General features: G+C 38.4%; 2 protein-coding genes across 3 annotated transcripts in view; both read left to right on the top strand.

Moving 5' to 3' along the window:
• Nucleotides 1-10,160, top strand: part of haus6 (HAUS augmin-like complex, subunit 6) — a 35,880-nt gene extending 25,720 nt beyond the window's left edge. The window contains exons 5-18 of one of the 2 annotated variants that reach the window (XM_016242680.1): nucleotides 2,547-2,691; nucleotides 4,358-4,420; nucleotides 4,530-4,584; nucleotides 4,674-4,847; nucleotides 5,006-5,199; nucleotides 5,617-5,746; nucleotides 6,652-6,754; nucleotides 6,856-6,943; nucleotides 7,060-7,213; nucleotides 7,943-8,041; nucleotides 8,364-8,462; nucleotides 8,729-8,855; nucleotides 8,956-9,332; nucleotides 9,750-10,160. In XM_016242680.1, coding sequence (XP_016098166.1) covers nucleotides 2,547-2,691; nucleotides 4,358-4,420; nucleotides 4,530-4,584; nucleotides 4,674-4,847; nucleotides 5,006-5,199; nucleotides 5,617-5,746; nucleotides 6,652-6,754; nucleotides 6,856-6,943; nucleotides 7,060-7,213; nucleotides 7,943-8,041; nucleotides 8,364-8,462; nucleotides 8,729-8,855; nucleotides 8,956-9,332; nucleotides 9,750-10,043 — 2,102 coding nt within the window. In that variant the 3' untranslated portion in view covers nucleotides 10,044-10,160. Of the gene's footprint in view, nucleotides 1-2,546; nucleotides 2,692-4,357; nucleotides 4,421-4,529; nucleotides 4,585-4,673; nucleotides 4,848-5,005; nucleotides 5,200-5,616; nucleotides 5,747-6,651; nucleotides 6,755-6,855; nucleotides 6,944-7,059; nucleotides 7,214-7,942; nucleotides 8,042-8,363; nucleotides 8,463-8,728; nucleotides 8,856-8,955; nucleotides 9,721-9,749 lie in introns of those variants that run through there. The other variant, XM_016242678.1, reaches the window with a different exon arrangement.
• A 374-nt stretch (nucleotides 10,161-10,534) lies between these two features.
• Nucleotides 10,535-17,621, top strand: part of dennd4c (DENN/MADD domain containing 4C) — a 65,829-nt gene continuing 58,742 nt past the window's right edge. The window contains exon 1 of the mRNA XM_016242667.1: nucleotides 10,535-10,767. The gene's annotated coding sequence lies outside the window, so the exon portion shown is untranslated. The remainder of the gene's footprint in view (nucleotides 10,768-17,621) is intronic.

The raw sequence follows: 17,621 nt of genomic DNA, 5'->3' as shown, positions 1-17,621 counted from the left end.
CTGGATTTTTTTTTCTCATTTTGTCTCTCATAGTTGAGGTATACCTATGATGAAAATTACAGGCCTCTCTCATCTTTTTAAGTGGGAGAACTTGCACAATTGGTGGCTGACTAAATACTTTTTTTCCCCACTGTATATATAAATAAAATATGAAATAAAATGAAAATACAAGTGAAAGACTTGTCTACTTATTAAGTAGCCTTATAGGCCTACTTGTCTTATTGTTGTGGGCTTTATGGGTGAGGGCTAATTGTTGTGAACACAAGAGGTCCTAGTGGAAATATTACAGATGGGTAATGCCTTACCTCCGAGCCACAAGTTTTTGTCCCAAGTAAAGGAATTATCAAATTCAGCCCCCAATTTAATAAATACAACTTTTGCCTCAGACCACCTAACAAATGAATCTGTGAAGTGGTATTGTTAGTTTACGTTCACATTTTTTAAGACTCCTAACTTTTAACATTTGTTTCACTAGCTATTTGAGTAAATTAAAACACAATACTTATATTTATAAGTGTATTCGTCGACCGCCACAGAACTGTCATTCGCTATTTTGTTTGAATAAAAGTCCCGTCGTCACTGGCGTGCTATGAGTTCTGGGATTGGGTAGGCTACGAAGGATCCATCTGTTGTATCCTTAATTTGCTGGCGAAACAGGCTGCGTTCCAGTCCGTTTTTTTTATGTCCTTCACTCGCAAACTCCCCCCCTCGTTTACTCGGATGTGTGTCATTGATTACGTTGCATGAGTGCCCACTTATGGCGGAACCCTTGGAATGGGCTGAACTGGAATGTCTTAAGCCCTTGATTCCTTAGAATCAGCTATGGAGTTTTGTTTTTTTTTGTGTACATTTTTTTCCCTTATGAATTTGTTTGGTGCAGCATTCTATATGTATATAGGTATGTTTGGGCTGTTATAAATGTTTAAAAAATAATTTATGTATTATAGAGTTGTTTGGGGTGGGGATCAATTAAACGGGATCTGTGATGACGTCACAATAGTGTTGCATTGTGGTCTATGGAGCGGCCTGAAGTGTGCATATGAAGCAGACTCGCTCCCTCTGTCAAAATCGAGGGGTCGAGGGTCTGTCCATATAAACTTCCCTCGTCCACTTCACGAAGTGGAACACACTTCAAAATGGCAGCGGGGATTCCCCCGAGGGGAAGTGCTTAGGGAAGTTCTCGAGTGCATGTCTAAAAGTGGAGACCACAATGCAACACGATTGTGACGTCATCGCAGATCGTGTTTCATTTATCACCACCCCACACAAGTCTATAATATATGATTTTTTTTTTACTTTTATAACAGTCCAGGCATACCTATATACATATAGAATGCTGCACCAAACAAATTCATAAGGGAAAAAAATTAAACAATAAACCAACTGAATAGCTGATTCTAAGTGATCAAGGGCTTAGGACGTTCCAGTTGCAAGGGTTCCGCCAGAAGTGGGCACTCATGCAACGTAATCACTGAGGACGTTTACATGGACAACAACTCCATTTTTTAATACGATTAAGACAATACTCTTGATTAAGAATCTACCATGTAAACAGAGATTTTTGATTACCTTGATCCGGCTAAAGTCATAATCGAAGTTAACAGAAATCGAATTAAGACTATTTTAGTCGCATTACTGAAGTGCAGTATAGACATGTAAACACCTTAATCACATTATTACCGTCGTGTAGGACTTTTCGCCGACAGGATACACACACGGCAGTACTCAACCGTTTGACGGCAAATAAAAGAGCTTCACCACAGCCATCGTCTGTATGCACGTTCAAATAATTAACTGCACTTGAAGCTTTCATAAAATTAAAAATGAAACACCCAAAAAGCTTGGCATCATCACGAAGACGAACGATATGGTTATACGTGAAATTCCGGAGGGGATGTCGGGTGTCGTCACGTGGGGGCGTAATGACGTGTGCCATTAATTGAACTATGTACTATAACATGTAAAACGGAACATGAAAGGAATATTCTAAAAGCAACTCATGTAAACACCATAATCATAATATTAGCTTATTTAGAATAAGGTAAATAATTAGATTACTGATGTCCATGTAAACGTAGTCACTGACGTACATCCGAGTAAATGAGACTGAGGGAAGTTTGAGAGTGAAGGGCATAAAAAAACGGACTGGAACGCAGCCTTCGTAGGACGCGGTCTTTGAATTGGGACAGCTTGGTCGCACCGCCATGATGCAGTTGGCCTTCAAATGCGCACTTCGAAGGACGTAGCTTCACAGCTTTTGTCAAAGGTGAGTTTTTAAAAAAAAATTCTTTGGAAATTCGCCTTCAGCAGAAAGCTCCATATTGCACTCCACCATCTCACTTTTACAGATTACTGTGGGGGGTCACTCTCACAGTCTCCTTATAAATGTGGGGAGGGAATATTTCAAAAGGAATATTTTCTCACATTAAATATGTAGCCTTGTATATTATCAAGCTTTTTTTTGTATTGTTTAGGGATTAAATTGCCATGTTGAGGGTATTCTAATTGATATAATTGTGTTTTATATTTGTCACATTAACAATTAGATGACACTTGGGTCCCCGAGGCTGCTGCAGTGCCAGTGAGTTCAAAGGAGCTGGAGATGAAACGATTTCACCTGGTGAAGAGACAATTCCAGAGAGTGACTGTAGGGCAGGACTTTCTCATTCAAGACTACCAGAAAAGAGCTAAGTGAGTGGCTGCAATCCTTCCTTTTTACTAGGGGCTTTCGCATCGGAGGAACCTTTTCATAGTTCATAGAACTATTGGCGGAAGTACCCGCTTTTTGGCGTGTTCGCACTGCAGGAACTAGGAACGGTTTTAGTTCTAGGAACTCCGTTTGGAGGAACTAAATGACCTCCTACTTCAGAATAGGGTCTAAAACAGTTCTATCCACCTTTTTCTTGTCGTAAAAATGGGCGCGGCCATTTGTAAATTCTATGGGTCTGGCTTCCGGTCTCATCTGCGTCCACTCTGTCCAGCTATTTTTAGCTGAACAAAACAGTTCGTTTTGCTGCTTGATATTGAAAGTTGGTGTGTCTTATATTATTTTAATGTATTATTTAATTATGAACACACTGGTTTGTAGTGCAAACAGTTTTACCATTTACTGCACGTTCTTATTCTCCTCGTTATTTACCTATAGCGGCTAATGAACCGGAAGTCTCACCCATAGGCTTACTTCCGCTTTGAAGAAAAAGGTGGATAGGAACTACCAGTGACGTAAGTGTACGCTGATTGGCCAAATGCTTACGAAACACCGGCTACCCGGCATTTTTAAAAAGCCATGTAAAAATACTTACTCCATGAACATGGAAAACATCGATAACGGCATTTACCTGTTGTCTGTAGTGTTGTGTTCTTTTCTCAGCCTCGATATGTAACACTGCAAGTTGTCATAGGAGATTTCGTCTCTTAGCCCAAATTTTGCTCTTTCAGTCACGTAAATTGTGCATTTACATTCCATTTCCGTTATCACGAAACCCAAAACACAACAAAAACAGCTCCAATCATGGCGTCCTCAATTCACCAGTTGTTGACGTATGTAAGCATAAAGGCTTTGCTGTTGGCCGCTTCAAGTTTCTGCTTGCAACCGGCGAATGCAACCAGGAAAACCGCCCGAGGGAGAAATCGGTTCTCTAGGAACCACCCTGCTAGTTAGTTCCTAGAACTAAATTTCTAGAACTACTTGGTGCGAAAGCCCCTACTGTTTCAGAGGCACTGTAGATCTTTTGAATCATTGTTACATTATAGAAAGTATTATTTGCATCTTATATTTACACCATTTACTTTATTTACTTGCCTTTCATAGATTCACTCAATTCTGCATAGGTAGATGACAATATGGGAACCCCCTTATGTGTGGTGATTTGTCTGAAGCTCGTATAGAAACAGTAATTCATTGGCTGATGGTACTGATGCCACCTATCAAAGCATTGTGTCATCGCCATCTTCAAATTTCTTACTTTTCAGGAAGCAATTTGTGTTGCAATTTTTTTCAAATGGTAATTTATTTAGTCTTATCCAAGCAATTTACTGCACAAGCCAGTGGCTTTGGTTGCTGTCTCAAGGGGCTTACGTCACAAAACGGCAAATATTGTATTGGGTAAGGGATGCCGTTTCTCATTGAAGTTAAAGGATTGATGGCATAGGAGATTCCTTATATAACACCAGTGACACAACACCTCGAGAGACTTGATTTAGCTTGTTTCTATATGGGATTCAAACAATTGGCACACCTGGGGGTGTTCCTATCATTTTAGCTACTGTTGCCACATCTTATTCTCTACTCAGGATAAAGTTACATATCTATGCATTTTTTTATTTTATTTATTTATTTATTTTTTTTACTTTTCAGAGGTTTGGAGACATCTTTGAGGGACCTTGATGCAGAAGATGCCAAATATGATCACTTGCTTAAGTAAATCTGTAAAATATTTTATTTGACAGCTCTGTTGGAAGTAAATTGAAATTGCACAGAATATTGGTTTCATTTTCACTTCACTTAAAACAGTGTTTCTTTTTTGTAGAGAACATGACAGTAACACCGATTTGAAGGAAGACATTCTTGCAAAAAACCGAAAGGTTTGCACCAAGTTTACTTTTCAGTTTTTCTATAATTTATCATTTTGATCATAACTACTTGTTACATTTCTGATAATTTACATTCTCAGGTGCGAGGCTTTTGGACTGAGACAGACAGGGTCTTATCCCCCCTTGAAGTAGATCGAAAAGTGGTGGAGAGTGTGATCCATAGACAGGTAGACTGGTACATCTTGGGTGGGCATGATTTGAGCGTCAAGATACCTGCGGTTCTGAGTGAGAGGATGGAGAGGCTATCCCACCAGGTGAGAGCTATAGGCAGAAAGGGTAAAGAAAACTTTTTTAACATGTTAGAGAAGGTATGCATTTTAATGAACATGTATTTCCTAAAAGTTTGTTAGGTCAGCATGATATTTTGGTGTAGAAACATTTGCCAATGAATGAGTTCTGTCTGTGTCCATAGTCCAGTGTTGGTAGCGTGTATAAGGGAGGGCAGCCTGTCCTTGTGTGTTTGCTGGAGCTTCTAAATGAGGGATTACACATCCTAAGAGAGGAGAGAGAGAAAATTGTAGGCCCCAGTGTACAGCTTCAACACCAAGACCTCCAAGAGCATGCCTTGCTCTTCAGCCGCTCAAAAGAAAACCTCAAGCTTATAAGGTACCATAAATGTGATCTTAAAAATTAAATTGTGTCTTTTACATTTAGAATTAAGTGTCCTTTAATAAAGTTGTTTGTTAAATATTACAATAAAAGACAAAATGAAAAACAAACAAACAGAAAAACTCCTGGTCATTTCATCATAAAAATTAATTGGGAATTAAAAAAAAAAATTGTCACTTGTGAGTTCTGATGATTAATCAGCATCTGATTTAATTCATGTGTTGGCAATTTAAATCTGTGACCACACCCTCTGGGTTCACAGTCACCTGAAGTATAAAGGCATGCGAAGCAGTGAATGGACACAATGAATTTGGGGACTTATATTGGTTTACCTTTTGAATATAGTATTTTAGTGTTTCAGATTAACACTTAAATTCAAGTGTTCAGAAGATAAGATTTGTGATACTTTTCCAGGTGGAAACTAATCAAAGAGAATGCAGCAGAGGTGAAGGTCTCCATTGGGAGGCTGGAGGAGGACTGGGAGAAGAAGTGGGCAGAGTGTTTGAAAAAAACACCTCTGATCTCTTATCTTAAAGAGGATCCTGTAAGTAATAATTAATTAATTTGAAATAATTTAGTCATTTAGCAGATGCTTTTATCCAAAGCGACTTACAAATCAGGACAATGGAAGCAATCAAAATCAACAAAAGAGCAATGATATGCAAATGCTGTAACTCTCAGCTTAACACAGTACACGTAGCAAGGTTTTTTTTAAATTGTATAGAATAGAGCAAGCTAGTGTTAGAGGCCTTTTTTGCTTTTGTTAATTGTATAATAAATAAAAAGAAAACAAATAGAATAAAAAAAGATTAGAGAAGCTAGTGTTAGGTTTTTTTTTTTTTTTTAAGAATAAAATTAGAATAGAGAGTGCTAGAGTTAGAGGGTCAAATAAAGATGTAAGAGATGTTTTTAGCCGTAGATGGAGTCATAACTGCTTTTGTTTGGTATTAAAAGGATAGTTCAACCATAAAATTAACATTTTGTTGTCATATACTCTCCCTGAAGTTGATTCAGAACCTGTATGAATTTCTCTCTTTTGCTGAAGTGAACATGGATGTTTTGAAGAATGTGGGTAACCAGACATTTGATGGTAGTCACTGACCTTCATAATATGAAAAAAGTACTATGGAAGTCAATAGCTACTGTCAGCTGAAAGAAATTCATACAGGTTTGGAACAATTTTAGGGTGAGTAAATGACAGCATTTTCATTTTTGGGTGAGCTATCTCTTAAATGATTTTGAATCTATGCAGTGGGTGATTTAGCTATTGAGGTTATTTAGGCTTATTTGGCCATGCAGGTCACTTTGTCTTCTCTGAAACATTGCAGTGTCCAGATTATACAAAGCAGTATCTACGGTATATAGAAGTTACACATTTAGTTTGGTGTATCATTGTTATTGTTCTGATTTTGTTTGTATGATTGATCTGCTCTCTGTAACCTTTAACAGGTTTTTGACTTTGTCTCCCCAATGGCTCCTCTCTCATTTGAGCCAGCTTCTAAGGCTAGCTTTGAGGCTAGTATCATCTTACAATATCCATTTAAAATACCTGGTAAGTTAGCAGCTTGGAAGATTGCATTATGTAACTTTTTTTTTTTTCTTCTGTAGATATGGTGTAATATATATTTTTTTCTTTTCTCCCTCACTTTTGAGAACTGCTAACGTCACAAAGAAAACCAGAGAGAATGGAGGCAGACATCCATTTGGAACCAGAAGTCCACCTGGAGCCAGAAATCAAAACGTACAGCACAATTTGAGTGTTTTTAAATGGAGAAAGTCTGGAAAGATAACATTAGTTCATGGACATGAATGAATGAATAAAAGCAAAAGATGTAACCACCATTTTTTTTTCAACAGCATTTCTGAGGAAGATGAATATAAGGGGGTCTTGCTGTCCTCTGACAGCTGCTTTTCTCCAAAACCAGTGACTTGTGACACACCACCATGTGAAACTCCCATGACTTACCCGGTTAAAATTAAGTCTGTGACTCAGACACCCAGTCCAATACAGGTAGTTTTGTATTGTTAAGCTCTATACTTTCCTGCTTGTACCTCTTCATATTAGCCACATCCATGCTGGCACAAACACTTCATCTCAGGTTGTTAATCTCAGAGGGAGAAATAAGTGTGTAAATGGGTAGCAACATCATGGGGTATTCCAGAAAGCAGGTTATGCTACATCGAGTTAAGTGTACGGATAAGTAAACCAATAACCTAAATTTTTATTCCAAAAACTGAACATTAGCAACTTATTCATGGCAGGTTATGTTTTAGAGTTAGTTTACTTCAGAGGTATTCGGTGCATACATGCCCTATTGAAGAGGCTTTGAGCATAGTTAACGGATAGTTAGTGATATGCCCTAAGAATGTAAATGACTACTTAACAAGTAGTATAACTCTCTTCTTGGCCTCCGTTTCCATGGTGACTCCTAGATTCAACGGCATATTGAAAATGTGTTCACTGTGAACATGCCCTGAGCTATATGAGGTTATTCCTTGTTGTGTTTTAGGGTCTGTGATAAGTTAACCCTGCTCTCTGTAATAACCCCTGAAGTTCATGCAAATAATGGAAAGTATGCTTGCATTATACTTTTATCTCTGAAAATAATGTAGCATAGAAGATAACGGCATGTTTGTAAACTGGTCATGCATATTTTTCAGCCTCAGTTGACCCTCTGGAGAGCAGTTCATTCTATCTTGATTTCATCTTTATTTAATTTTTTCCTTTCTCTTTTTACAGGCTTCCCACAGGAGAAATCTGCACTCTAAGATGAAGGCCTCTGTCCTAAAGAACAAGGCTGAAATTCTAGATTTGGAGTGTGACAACTTTGCAAGTCAAGTATGTGGAATATTTACCACATATTAAACTTACTGTTATTGTAGTTTTAGTGTTTTGTACAATTTGCTCTGGGAAACTGATACATGGGCAGTCCTGAGCAGTGCTCTACCCATCACAAGTTTTCCCTATATCAAACCTGCTCTCTGATGACCGGTGCGAATTGAGAGAAATCGCCACGGACAGATACGGAGCAGACATTTTGCTGTTAGAGGTTCTACAAATGGGTCTGCCTCAGGTGACCCTCTGGAGAGCAGTTAATTCTATCTTGATTCCATCTTTTATTTTATTTTTTTTATTCTATTTTTCCTTTCTCTTTTTACAGGCTTCCCACAGGAGAAATCTGCACTCTAAGATGAAGGCCTCTGTCCTAAAGAACAAGGCTGAAATTCTAGATTTGGAGTGTGACAACTTGGCAAGTCAAGTATGTGGAATATTTACCACATATTAAACTTACTGTTATTGTAGTTTTAGTGTTTTGTACAATTTGCTCCGGGAAACTGATACATGGGCAGTCCTGAGCAGTGCTCTACCCATCACAAGTTTTCCCTATATCAAACCTGCTCTCTGATGACCGATGCGAATTGAGAGAAATCGCCACGGACAGATACGGAGCAGACATTTCGCTGTTAGAGGTTATACAAATGCATGTGCAATGTTAAAAGGTTACTTTTGCTTTTTGGTTTTCAGTTTGCAGAGGCAGTGATTATGAGTCCAGTCAATGGAAGGAGTGATGTGGACCTGGGACAGTTATTAAATGTCATATCTGATCCCTTTTCAGCAAGGAAACAGCTGTGCCGCACCCCTGAGAGTCTAAGTATAAGTCTTTTGATGACGTCTACACATTAGTATTTGAGTTATAAATGTTTAGGTCACTTTCACTGGAAATGTCTTTAAATAAATGTAACTCTCCCTAGTCAAAGATGTGAGAAGTTCATGGAGAAAAGCTGTGGAGGAAGGCATGACTGAGAAGAAACAAGCTACTTGGAATCAGCAAGACAGCCTTTCTTGGCTCAAGACACCTGTGGCTGAGGTGAATGGCCCTTGCACCAGACCAAGTCCAGAACCTTCTCTATTATTTTCAGCTACTCTTGCCCATTGCACTCCTCCTGTCCAGCAGGGGTCAACCCTCCACTCAACTGTGTCATGGGACTCCTCGCAACTGGAGGCTCTTAACAGTCAAAGGTCAAGTGATGTTATTAAATTCAGCATTGCTCAGGAGGAGCTCCCAGACCTTTTTGAGGATGACTTGTCATTTAACAGTGATGGCTCCGCAGAGATCCATAGTAACAAGGAGCGAGAGGAAGAACTTATCTCATCACCTGTTGAATTTAAATGTCTTGATGGAAAAACTCCCTTACTGACAGCACAGGTGTGCTTTGAGGCCTCTTTAGATGAATCTCATTTCAACGACTCCAATATTGAAAAGTCCCCAGTACATGCAAGGAAGAGCCCAGGTTTGAGCCAGTGGACTACTGATGAGAGGCTTTTCTCTCTTGATTTGGACAAGCTTGAGAGTTTTTCCCCTCCTCCTGCAGAGAAACTCACCCTGCCCAGTTTAGTGAATTTGACTCTTGATGAATACTAACATATCTTTAAACAACTTTATTTTTTTTTACATGTATGATGCAAAATGTGTCTGCCATGAATTTCACTTGCAGCTTGATGTGATTTTGATCAGCCTAATTAACAAGTACGTTATAGTAACAAGGAGCGAGAGGAAGAACTTATCTCATCACCTGTTGAATTTAAATGTCTTGATGGAAAAACTCCCTTACTGACAGCACAGGTGTGCTTTGAGGCCTCTTTAGATGAATCTCATTTCAACGACTCCAATATTGAAAAGTCCCCAGTACATGCAAGGAAGAGCCCAGGTTTGAGCCAGTGGACTACTGATGAGAGGCTTTTCTCTCTTGATTTGGACAAGCTTGAGAGTTTTTCCCCTCCTCCTGCAGAGAAACTCACCCTGCCCAGTTTAGTGAATTTGACTCTTGATGAATACTAACATATCTTTAAACAACTTTCTTTTTTTTTTTTACATGTATGATGCAAAATGTGTCTGCCATGAATTTCACTTGCAGCTTGATGTGATTTTGATCAGCCTAATTAACAAGTACGTTAAAACATTTTAATGCGACTCATTTTGTCTGAACCATGTCAATTCTTATGACATCTATACTAAACTTTAGTATGTACAAACTAATTGTTAAGGGTAAATATTGGCCAGAAATATTGTTTGTTAATGTTTTGTAATAAAGAGCATTTTATTTGCAAACCGTTTTTTATATTTGGTTTTCTTTTGACTTATGCAAATGTACAATCAGGAACCACAACCATTGATCGGCTGAGAAAAAGTATAATTGTATGTTTTGTGGGTTGGGAAAAACTATACCAGCCACCTGTTAAGCATGGCGCGCACTAGTCTAGATATGGGGCGTTATGATGTGCAGAGAGGAAATGTGGAGCAGCGAGTCATTCATGGGCGGGTCCATCCGCCTTCAAGCAGTCAGTCCGAGAAACCCGAGAGCGCACCGAAGTAACAAAACACAAACATGGCGCCTAGTTACTGCTGTACAGACTAGCGCTGGACAGAAACAAAGTTTCCAGGAATAAACCCAACGCGCTCGCGCTGAGTGTACGTTTATACTCGCTCGAGCCGGAGTGGACGGGTTGGAAGTTGCAACTGGCCTACATGTCAACGCGTTTTCTTCGAGTGCTTTGAACAGCTGGTATGTATTGCTGCGTTTGAAGTTGCTTAATGTCGACAAACGCTTCGAGTTGTTGCATTATCTCGGGCTTCTCGTCTCGTAATGTGATGTTTTCGCAGTGGTTCTCTTCAAGGCGTATTTATTTCCAAGAGCCGTTCGATGATAAAACACGAATTGTCGTTTGCTTTCTGTTGCCACGAAAAGTAAGTGTGCTGTGGTCGAGTTGTGAAGTTGTCGATCTCGCAAAGATGCAACAACGAAGCTCGATCACAGGCCACGTTAGGAGGGAAACTGGCTGTGTGTCAAATCTAGAGCGCTGTATAGCTAGACAACGTTTTGGGCTAAAAGTACGCGCGTATGAGGTTTAATGGGTTGTTCGCTAGTTTTGGAAAAGATATGGTGTTTGAAATAAATGTTATAGGTGGTGTTGGGTGTGTCTGCGTGCAGGTTAACCTCACTAATATGGGATCCGCCTGTTGGAAGTTACAGATGATTAAGAGAAGTTACCGTTCACCCCCGTGTATATAGAGGGGTACAAAAAAAGTGTCAACACGGGTCATTCAGTGATTAAAACAGTACGTAATAAAATGCCAAAACATTTATAATGTAGGATCAATTATCTGGGGCATTTGAACGCTTTCAGTGTCAGATTTGCCTTGGTCAAGGTGTACGGTGTTATTTTTGATTTTGTTGGTATTGGTTTATAGGTGCTCTCATATGGTTTGCCATTCAGTACTCTGTAGCAGTAGAATGTAGTGTTAATGTGGCATGTATGTAGCAAAATGCCTATCAATAATTGTATGTAAAAACCGATATTGTTAAAGCTAATGTGACATTTCAAAACAGGTAGAGGTTTGTTTATTAGGTATATTCTAGTGTCAGAACACTTCATATTTGTATGCCATGGGTGCTTCACATGTCGGTGGTATCAGGGTGACAAAAATACTATACATAACACAAAACTTTGATGAATAATACATGTTGTGCAGAGATGGTGACCAGTTACAAAATCTAAAATGTACATGTGTTCTATATGCATGTATTTGAAACTTTTTTTTTTTATGAAAGAAAAGTAGGCCTACATGTACATGTTATTTGCTAACAGACCGTATGCTAATTCAAAGATATAAGTTTATGATGTTTTATTGTGGTTAAAGAGAGACATGCTTGTGAAGGCCAGATGGTTCACATTTAGGTGATTGATCAGTATTTGTTGTGACCTTGACGTTGGCTATATTTACATTGTGTTTGTGCATTATACTGAATTCTGATTACTAGGTGGAAGGTTTTGTGTGCGCCTCTATGTTTGTGTGCATGTGTGTTGACCTTGTGCCTCATTACATTTACTCTGCTGCACTTCAAGGTTGCATCAGGTGACTATGCGATCATAAAAGGAGCCGTCCTCAGGAGTGGCTTAAAGGTAACCGTGAGGCATTGTGGGTATGACAAAAGGCAGGCCATGTGGCAAGAGGGCAGGGCTGCTGAAGTGAAAGGGAAACCCAAAACCACATGATAATACTTTTGGTGTGCTCACTCTTCCTCTAGCTTGAAAATGTTTAGCCTATGTTGTGTTTGAGAAGTGGAATCAATAGTCACGTAGTCAAGTTTTTTTTGTTTTGTTTTTTTCTAAACTTAAAACAAGCAACAACAACAAAAATTCTTGAGTTATAATATTAATACTGGATTGTGACAGATTTTTAAAACATCTAATGGGTGAACTTTAAAAAGAAATGTCTGAATCATATTCCACTCCAAAATGTATTCTTCTAGAAGGTAACAAAGCCTGTAATATGATAATAATAAGCCTGCAATGTAATAATGTTTGTGACATTATTGCCATGGCAATTTATGACAATTATCTTTACTGTGAAACAGATTTACAGTTTAAATGGTCCTGTCCTGACATAACCTACATACAGAGGGTATTGAAAGTCATGCTCACCCTTGTTCCACGTTTAATGTAATATTGAAATCAACAAAATTCCAAAATTCATTCAGCTGATAAATAGAAACTTTTAAGAAAGAAAAAAATGCCTGGTTGCACACACTTTTATAATGGGGCATGTTACCCTGTTTGGAATTAACTAATTACATTCCAACTCTTACTAAAAATAATTATAATCTTCCAGTCATTTAAATTGTTGATTTAAACCTGAATACAATTCAGATGTTTATTTAGGATTTCTTTTGCACCTTCTTGATAGTATCTTATTGCGGAAACCATGGCCTGTGAATAGCTTGCAAAAGATTAAGATCTCATTGGCCCTGTTTTCACCTGGTATTGACTTGAGATACATTTTCATTGATCCGATCACAAGCGGTCAGCCCGAGACGCATTACCATTTACACCTGGTTTAATGTGTTTTAAATGATTCTGCTGTGACCACATGGAATTCAATTTACATCTAGACCGTCTCCCCTTATTTTATCTTATCTTATTTTATTTTATTATTTTAGGTTTTCAATCCTGGTCCTGGGGACCCACTGCTCTGCACATTTTGTATGTCTCTCTGGTCTGACACACTCAGCTGAGTTCATGGAGCCCTCGCTTATTGAGCTGGTGATCTGAATCAGGTGGCGTAAAAGGGATCGCTGACCCAAAAATGAACATTTTGTAATAAATTACTCGCCTTCATGTCGTTCCAAACCAGTAAGACCTCTGCTCAACTTCTGAACACAAGTTAAGATATTTGACGACGTCGTGGTACTCTCGTGAATGTTCAGCAAAAACCGACATTGAGGAGAAGAAATTGTTAAATATACTTATTTTTGTTTAGTTTTTTTGCACAACGCGATTAGGCAAAAGCTGCGATTGTCATACGTATCTTTCAGTGAAGCACAGTTCTGTGATCAGTAGTAAATCTCCATCCGAAGGCCAGAGGGCGCTCTTGCGCGGAAAATCCAAATATGCCCCGAAGAAGAAATCCAGGAAATGCCTATTGCTGCAGCTGAATAAACTAGTGGTGGGAATTTTGATTCTTTCAAGAGATTCGTTCATTTTCAGTTTGTTCACCAAAATGATCAATCGGGGCGCCTCCGATGTTCTTCCGAGCAGATTCAGTTACTCTTAACACACCTCACACCACAGGAAAATCTGATAAGATAATCTTTAGAACCACCAAGATAATCGGGACATTACCTAGGATTGTCGGAAGGGGAGAAATCAGCCCAAAATCAGCCCGATTATCTTATGGTGTGTACCCAGCATTATGTGTTATGTCTTAAGTCAACGAACGTATTCACTTCTTACAAAACTGATTTGGCTTTATTAAAATGTGTGCATAATCATTAAACAATAATCATTAAATAAAGTCTAAAGTTGTTCAGATGACCAAAGCACAAGGTTTTCTTGCATAATTAACATTTTAATTGTTTCGTCACACAATTAAACATTCATAAATCGAGGATTAAACATGGAGTTATGTTTTGTATGCTAAATATGAATATATAAACAAGCGTATGTGCACAGTACCTATAACTGCACTTTGCATCCGCTTTCTGCTGATTGCTAATCGAGATTGACGTGCTAAATGGCCGACTGACCCGGTACACTCTCATTCATTTCGTTCATGAACAAGATATGTACCAGTTCATCATTTCATTCAGGAACGAGATGTACCAGTTCATTCAACTCGTTCACGGACGACATGTACCAGTTCTGTCATTTCGTTCATGAACGAGAAGATCTCTCGATCTTGTTCAGACTCAAAAGAAACTCGTTCAGTGAAGGGCGTATTCGTTCACTACAACAAATCACGTGCTCCGTCACATCTCAAACTCGTTCTTTGACAGGATGAAATAGTCAACCGAGCTACCCAGTTCACCGAGCTGCACATGCGCTGCTCTGGAGGGAGGAATTTCAGTGAACGAGAAATGTCAATGGATTACGTGAACGAAAAGATTCACCTAAAAGATTCGTTCATGAACGAAACCTCACTAGAATAAACAGAAGATTTAACTGCTTTCATTGATTCAACGTGACTAATAAACACACAACTATGGCAATATATGGTTTATCTGAGTTCTTATTATAATTTTCATCATAATAAAGTATATCTATAATGAAATGCTAATCGACATAGCCTTTATCACTGCTTAGAATACAATGAAATATTGTGTGCCTTAATTATTCTGTGTAAGAAGCCACATCATCTCACAGAAGGATTTATTTCAAACACTCGACTGACGTTATGAAGTGAGTTTGGAGTAAAAACATGTTATTAAATGTGGTATTTTCACGTGCTCTCAGATGGAGCAGCATTTACTACACAGAGCTGTAGTTCACTGAGAAGATACGCAAACAGCTGTCATTATCGCGAACGATTTTGTCGATTTCATAATCTGCGATTATGAACGCGATTTTGCGTAGCTTGTCAGAGAACTACGGCTCTGTGTAGTAAATGCTGCTCCACCTGAAAGCAGGTGATGGAGATTTACTACTAATCACAGAACCTGCTTTACTGACAAAATGTGCATGACAATTGCGATTAATCGCATTCGATTAATTGTGCAGCCCTAATTATGGTCATATATACATACATAAATACATACATATATATATCAGTAGCAAACCGTGACTCTTGAGCCTAAGCCCTCTCCCCCTACCCTCGTCGGGGGAAAAACTTACCGGCCTAGCTTACGGTGTCCTCTTCTAAAAGTCATCTTTGACCATTCCACCTCTGAAACAAGAGGCTATCCAGCCTTAAGCTGGTCGCACACCGGACGACATGTGCAGCCCTGCACCGCGCCACACCACGTCTTTAAAATTCCCACACATTGTTTTCCATGACTGTATGCGTATCCCGACTCCGGGCGCTGTTCATAATCCTGCCGCGCCTCAGCGCCACTCACATCATTTTCCATTAAATTACATTATATTTGTCCCAAATTATTGTTAATGTACATAATGACTTCATCCTAGGTTGGAAGATTGTGTATTGTGCATTTTTTAGCAAAACATTTGTCTTTCTGTGGCTCTAATAAATTCTGTGATTCATTGTGCTATAGATCGCAATTTCTCATCCCGTTTGCTGACGCAACGCGTTCAGTGTGTGATACGTGTTGCACCGGGGCACCTCTGTGCTTCTCGTTCGATGTGCGACTGCAACAAAACAGCACAGCAAGAGTGACTGATATTACCAAAAATAAAACCGCTAAATTTAAGTCAAATGCAAATCCTCATTACAAATATCTGCACTTCAGCGGGCAAAACGTACAGACACTCCCTCCCATCACACAAAACCAACAAATGTAATGTGTTTAAGACAACACATCATGACAGCGCTGACACAAAACAAATTAGCGACAGACACTTCATGACAAACAAGCAGTGTTTATAATAAATAATATTATTATTGGCTCAGCGGCCTAGTAAATGTACTCACTTACGTTATTTGCAGCTTCCATCGTGACGTGAATAATAGCTAGTTAGTTTATCAGCATATATATATATATATATATAATTTTTATTTTTTTTTTTCCAAGCGATCCCCACAGCGGGCGGAACTTGTCATAAAGTTAGTGATAACAAGGTCCGCCCATTTAGAGGAAAGATATGATTGGTACATTTTTCTGTCATTCGAAATTACTCCCCCATTGATTTACTATTGCTTGGCCCTCTGTAATTTCATAGCTGGACCACGAATCACAGAGCGAATCACAAACGCTAAGCGGAAACAATCAAATATGGAGAAAATCAAATGGGCGGTGTTAATAAGTCCATTCACTGAATACGCAGATTTGAAGAGGTTGTTTTTGTTTGTTTTTCAAAGAATTTGTATTTATTTTATTTCGATTATGTTTGTCAAATTATGAATTGCTTAAAATTAGTAATTATTTTTTTTAATAAAAAATATTATATTTTAAAACATTTATTTAAAAATTGTAAATATTGTTTTTACAATAAGTTGGGCCTAGAGCGCACTGATGGTTACCCACGATATATATATATATACACATACACATATACATACATATACATACAGTATAGGTAACCGCATCCACAGTGAAGATTGGCTGCTGTGGCTGGAGAGTATGCGTCTCTGCATTATTCACTCTCTACTTCCAATCACAGCACTGTATTATGAATGATGTAGTATTACAGCTTTAGGTAACAACATGGAGCGTGTATGAGAGGGGTTATAGTTATATATTTAAAATATAGCAAAAGGAACTGTAGTTTCATGTTAAAATTCATTACTCTGTGTGAGTGTGTTGTAGGTCTGTGTTTTATTGGTTGTTGTCTTCACTTTGCACCCACACTCCCACATTTCCACAGCTTTACACACCCATTTCTTGATGTTTTTTTTCTTCTCCAAATCTTCTTTTCAAATCTTTCAAATTTCATGACATTTTAAAGGAGGTTCATGAATGTCTGCTGTGTATTGAAAACTATATCCTGTATTCTTCATATGTCTGGGCTATGGGGTAGGGTGGCCAGATGGAAACCATTACTCATGGAAAAAGAAAGAAAGAAAGAAAAGAAACAAAAAGTCTAAGCATGCCTAAATTTCACTAAAACTATGTGGCAAAATGTTTTATGGTCTTATAAAACCAAACTGAACTTTTGGTCTATAATTTTAAAAGGTATGGCACAAAAACAAGAGTGCTCATCGCCCAAAAAACACCATATCCATGAAGAAGCAAGGTTGTGCAAGAATCATGATGTAGGGCTCATCAGGCGCAGCTCAAACTGAGGCAGTAGTCAAGATAGAAGGATAGTGCTAAATATCAGAATATTTTGGCAAAAAACTTGCAGGCCTCCTTATCTTTCAGCACGATAATATGATCAAACACATCTATTTTATTTTTTCATTTTTATCTTTAAAGTTTTTATTTGTTTGTTATATAAATTATGTTGGTTTCCATATTACATT

Source organism: Sinocyclocheilus grahami, unplaced genomic scaffold (genome assembly GCF_001515645.1).
Source record: "Sinocyclocheilus grahami isolate Dianchi unplaced genomic scaffold, SAMN03320097.WGS_v1.1 scaffold668.1, whole genome shotgun sequence".
Lineage (NCBI taxonomy): Eukaryota > Metazoa > Chordata > Actinopteri > Cypriniformes > Cyprinidae > Sinocyclocheilus > Sinocyclocheilus grahami.
Note: the sequence above shows the minus strand (reverse complement) of the source record. Positions and strands in the feature narration are given on the sequence as shown.